Source organism: Vanessa cardui, chromosome 2, assembly GCF_905220365.1.
Source record: "Vanessa cardui chromosome 2, ilVanCard2.1, whole genome shotgun sequence".
Taxonomy (NCBI): Eukaryota; Metazoa; Arthropoda; class Insecta; order Lepidoptera; family Nymphalidae; genus Vanessa; species Vanessa cardui.
In genome coordinates this window covers 5,296,833-5,301,006 of record NC_061124.1, presented here as the reverse complement: position 1 = coordinate 5,301,006, position 4,174 = coordinate 5,296,833, and the positions used below count along the sequence as shown (strand labels likewise).

Genomic DNA, 4,174 nt, shown 5'->3' with positions numbered 1-4,174 from the left:
AAATAAAAATTTTAACAAAAAGAAAAACCGATTTCAAACAAAATATAGATATATTTAAAATAGTGTTTTGTTTGAAGTCGGTTTTTCTTTTTGTTAAAATTTTTATTTATTGGTAATCTACATCCCGAACCTGTGAGAACTTTACACTTAACTGAACACTATTACATGACGATTAAAAGGTGTGTTTATTCTATTTACTTGAATAAAGAATATTTAGATTGATTTTTGATTTTGATCTAATAAGTATTCTATTCATGAGAAAGGCATTTAGTGTGAGTCTGTTGTGTAATCTAATGACTTGTGCCGTATATGCACATAGGTATTAAAGTAAACAGTTAGTAAAGTTACATATTCTATGACTAAAATATTTTTGTGTTTGTTATTTCTCATATTCTTTGGCATATATCATGTATATCTAAAAGTCGAAGCATTGCATATGTAAAACAGAGTGTCTATCAAGTGCGTCACAGTCCGTATAATTGTACCGTCTCGTTCATAAATCGTGAATCAGTTAGTGTCTTTCATTATCCTCTACACAAACCCAGTAACAGACTAAAACACACGATGAGAAACGTTGGACATTTGATAAGTTACCAAGATGGCATGAATCGAAGCGATTTTTTAAAATTCAATCGTAACAAATAAGAAAAATCTAGGAAGGATACAAAGAAGTAGAAGAATTGTAAAAACAAAAAGTCCTTATTAGATATTGTATCAAACTATACATACATTTGATAATAATTTATTGTTCCATTTACAGTTCAAGTATTAAGTATAAAGTAAGAAATAAAATGAATTTCAATATAATCTTTTAAATAAGCACAACAATTAAATCTCATACTTTATTATAAATAGATATTTCATTTTATATTTTTGGATTAACACATTCTGTATCCGTATCCTTAATATGTCAATTAATAATTGCAGGCTTTTTCATTCTTGGAAAGAAACTAATAGATGCCGCTCTAGTATCAAAATAATTATCATCGTCAATAATATCACGTACAACGTATTCGCCATTGATATTTTGCTTGATATTTCGTCGGGCTAAAATTCTCTGGTGTTCCGAACATTCTAACACCTTAAATGCCGGAACACATGTTTGTTTTGATTCGTCGAAACCAAATAATTCATTACATTCTAAACGTCGAGGCCTACCGTTTATACAAGTGAAGTATGTGGTACAACTTATTCGAGATCTGAAAAAACATATATTTTAATATAACGTACTCATACAGATCCTATTGTATAACTCACATAAATTTTACCTGTAGCTTTTTGGGGTATTCATATTCGTTGAGTTGTGATGCTTCTCTGGACATCGAAAATCAAACAATCCTGTGAATGTAAACAATATGACAATAACATTTAAACTGTTAATAAGTAACACTGAAAAACTGATATTCGAATCTTATCAGTGCCTAGTCGTAATAAAAAATACGCAATTCTGGCGTGGCTATATAATATCATGGGTCATATTCGATGTTAAGGATTCTTAATGATATTATCAAGTTGACGTTCTTTTAATAATTTTATGCTGTATTGGTTCAACCAGCAGTAGAATATTTCCAAGTTATCCTAAACAAGATGGTATAAAATGATACTCGTACACACCCTCTGCGTCACATTGAGGCACTGTGTCAGGCCATTCGCATCGATAAGTTGAAGAACTGAATGCGAGACCGTCAGGACATTTGTACTCATAACCGATGCCATTTTCACAAATTCTATAACTGCTACAGTTAAAGCGGTCTACAGTCTTGAAGTATCCATTTTGGTTAGGACAATGTTCCGTCGGTTTTGGTGGTTCTGTAAATTTCTAGTTTTGATCAGTACTATCATACTATTCAAGTATAGGAAACAACAAAACAAAAATTTGTAATCTTGAAATATAATAGATTGTAATGTTGACAGAAAAAAAACGTGTCGGTACATAAAGTTGCCAAATATTGAAAGGGTGCGGGGTCAACAAGTCTAAGATTAGAAAGAGAAAATGAAAAAAATAAGAAATGCTTGGAGTATATAATACATTAAAAAATAGAAATGTATGTTTATGTTTACTCACGTAATGTTGATCCTGGGTTACATTGGACATCAGCCGGATACACACAAGGTGGATTTGATGTTATATTGTGTTTGTAGCGCAATCCATCTGGACATAGCTTTCTCTCTGCTATGCCATTCTGTAATCATTTTTGAGGCAAACCATTGTAATTTAAAAATGTATATTTTACCATTTATTAAGAGACATTATGCCTAAGAAGAACGCTCGTCTCCCCAATTTTATGATCATAATCGGCTTTTTTTACTATGAGAATGAAACACTTGGGCCTATAAAATATCTTCTTAGCATTATTAGGAGTTAAAACGACAAAAATACAAATTACGATCCTTTACACTGAGCGGCTCGCTTTTATAAGTGAATAGATCTTCCATTTACAAAGTAATTTTATCTTGAGGGATTGAAACACAAGATATAAATCAGTTAAACCAAAAAAGTAACGTATTAATTTAATTTAAAATTTCTTTACTCGACTTTAATATTTTATGAAATATTTTGACAAATATTGAATTATCATGACGTTCTGTCAAAACTTACTTTGCATTCAAGGTAACTATCACAGCTATCTGGAATCGGATATCGTTCATTTTTTTCTGTACAAGTCCTTTGGCTTGTTTCATTTTGGTTAGTTGGATTGTCTAGTTTAACTGTGTCAGTTCTATCAACTATAGTAGTATTTTCTTTGATATCTACTTTATAATTATTTTCTTCCTCAGAATTCTTATTAGTCAAAGTATGACCTTCTTGATTTTCATTATGGCCGTGAAATATATTCTTTATAAGTTTTTCGTAAACTTCACTCAAATTACTGAAATCTTTATCGCCAGAGGAAATTAAAGAGGGCAAATTGAGTTCATTCAATTCTTTTGTTTCTCTTATCCATTCTTCGATAAAAATAACAACTTTAGAGTTTGGAGATGATGTTATGTTGATATTTCGAGCCTGCACGAATGCTGTAATGCAAACTCTAATAAAATTGTATATATATTATAATAATATAGTAAATATAGAACTTCAAGGACAACTTAGTGTAATGCTCGTTGTGGATATTTATTAATTGTAACAGAATTAGAATTATACGAATGTCTTGGTCTTTTCCCAGTCCTGTGTATCACATATGATTCATGCCTATTGTTTTATTACAGTGTCGGCTATTTGGACGGGAAATTTGTTTAAGTACATTTAAACTAGCTATTGCGCCTGTCTTTGCCTCGGATTTTATCAAATTAATTTAAAATACACAGTTTTCTCATCAATTAGCATAGATTATTCATAATTATCATATCTGCTGATGACGTTCATTTTTAGTATATACATCAATATTATTTAATACTATTTAAAGATAATTAAGAGTATACATATAACTTAACATGATTTATTTCTTACATGTATTAAGATAAATACGTTTCGACATTTATACCTGTTTGATGTCTGTGAATATGCAACAGGAAAATGTGAAAATAATATCAGAATTACGGCCGTCACTTCAATGTATCTTTAAAACGTTTAAATAACATCAAAAGTTATATTTCTGATATTAATTCGCAATATAAAACCATTTTCATCTTCTTTACAAGATATTACTATTTCATTTATTAGGTTTTGCTCGATAATTTAATCGAAATACAGACATATATGTTTTGCGTCTTATTAATTGCGCAAAAAAATACAATTGAAATAAAACTTAAGGTAATCTTGAATGAGTAGACTTTAAATTTTAAGGTAACTCGGTTGAAAATGTAAAAATTTTTCTTGACGTTCTAATAATACAATTAATGATACTTACCAAATAAACAAATACAAGTAAATGACACATTGATAGTCTTCATAATGAACACAACGTGTTCCTACCAGGATATCACTTCTACTGAACGGCTTTGACTAAAAACTTGTTGTGGAGTTTTTAAAAATGATTAAGAAAATGTTATTATAGTAAAGGTCTAAGTTGTAAACCCAGCAGACAGATATTTCATGCGTAAATTATGGCGGTCGTCTATATCAAGAGAGGATTATCTGGATTATCGTTTTTTTTCGTTTTTTTTTTAATGTAGCGTTGTTAGACGATTCAAAAGCGTCTTTATACGTCTACTTGAATATGGTATTTTAATTTTA

General features: G+C 29.8%; 1 protein-coding gene across 3 annotated transcripts; it reads right to left on the bottom strand.

The window, feature by feature from the left end:
• Nucleotides 1-828: 828 nt before the first annotated feature.
• Nucleotides 829-3,949, bottom strand: LOC124542909 (protein obstructor-E-like). Of its 3 annotated transcripts, none has more exons than XM_047120847.1 (6): nt 3,849-3,949; nt 2,600-3,015; nt 2,066-2,183; nt 1,615-1,809; nt 1,269-1,338; nt 829-1,199 (listed from the first exon to the last, which is right to left on the bottom strand). In XM_047120847.1, exons 1-6 carry the CDS (start codon nt 3,889-3,891, stop codon nt 911-913), a joined length of 1,131 nt encoding a protein of 376 aa, XP_046976803.1. In that variant the 5' UTR covers nt 3,892-3,949; the 3' UTR covers nt 829-910. The 3 variants fall into 3 exon arrangements, with proteins under 3 accessions (XP_046976803.1, XP_046976794.1, XP_046976811.1); XM_047120838.1 differs by having other exon boundaries at nt 2,600-3,027; nt 3,849-3,917; XM_047120855.1 differs by lacking the exon at nt 1,615-1,809 and having other exon boundaries at nt 2,600-3,027; nt 3,849-3,924.
• Between the last annotated feature and the right edge of the window lie 225 nt (nt 3,950-4,174).

Excerpts from the sequence above, each read along its gene's own strand:
- LOC124542909 (XM_047120838.1), bottom strand. The coding sequence starts at position 3,891 with ATGAAGACTATCAATGTGTCATTTACTTGTATTTGTTTATTTG. Across the intron at positions 2,184-2,599 it reads ATAGTTACCTTGAATGCAAA|AATGGCATAGCAGAGAGAAA; the intron begins GTAAGTTTTGAC and ends AAATGATTACAG. Across the intron at positions 1,200-1,268 it reads AATACCCCAAAAAGCTACAG|ATCTCGAATAAGTTGTACCA; the intron begins GTAAAATTTATG and ends ATGTTTTTTCAG.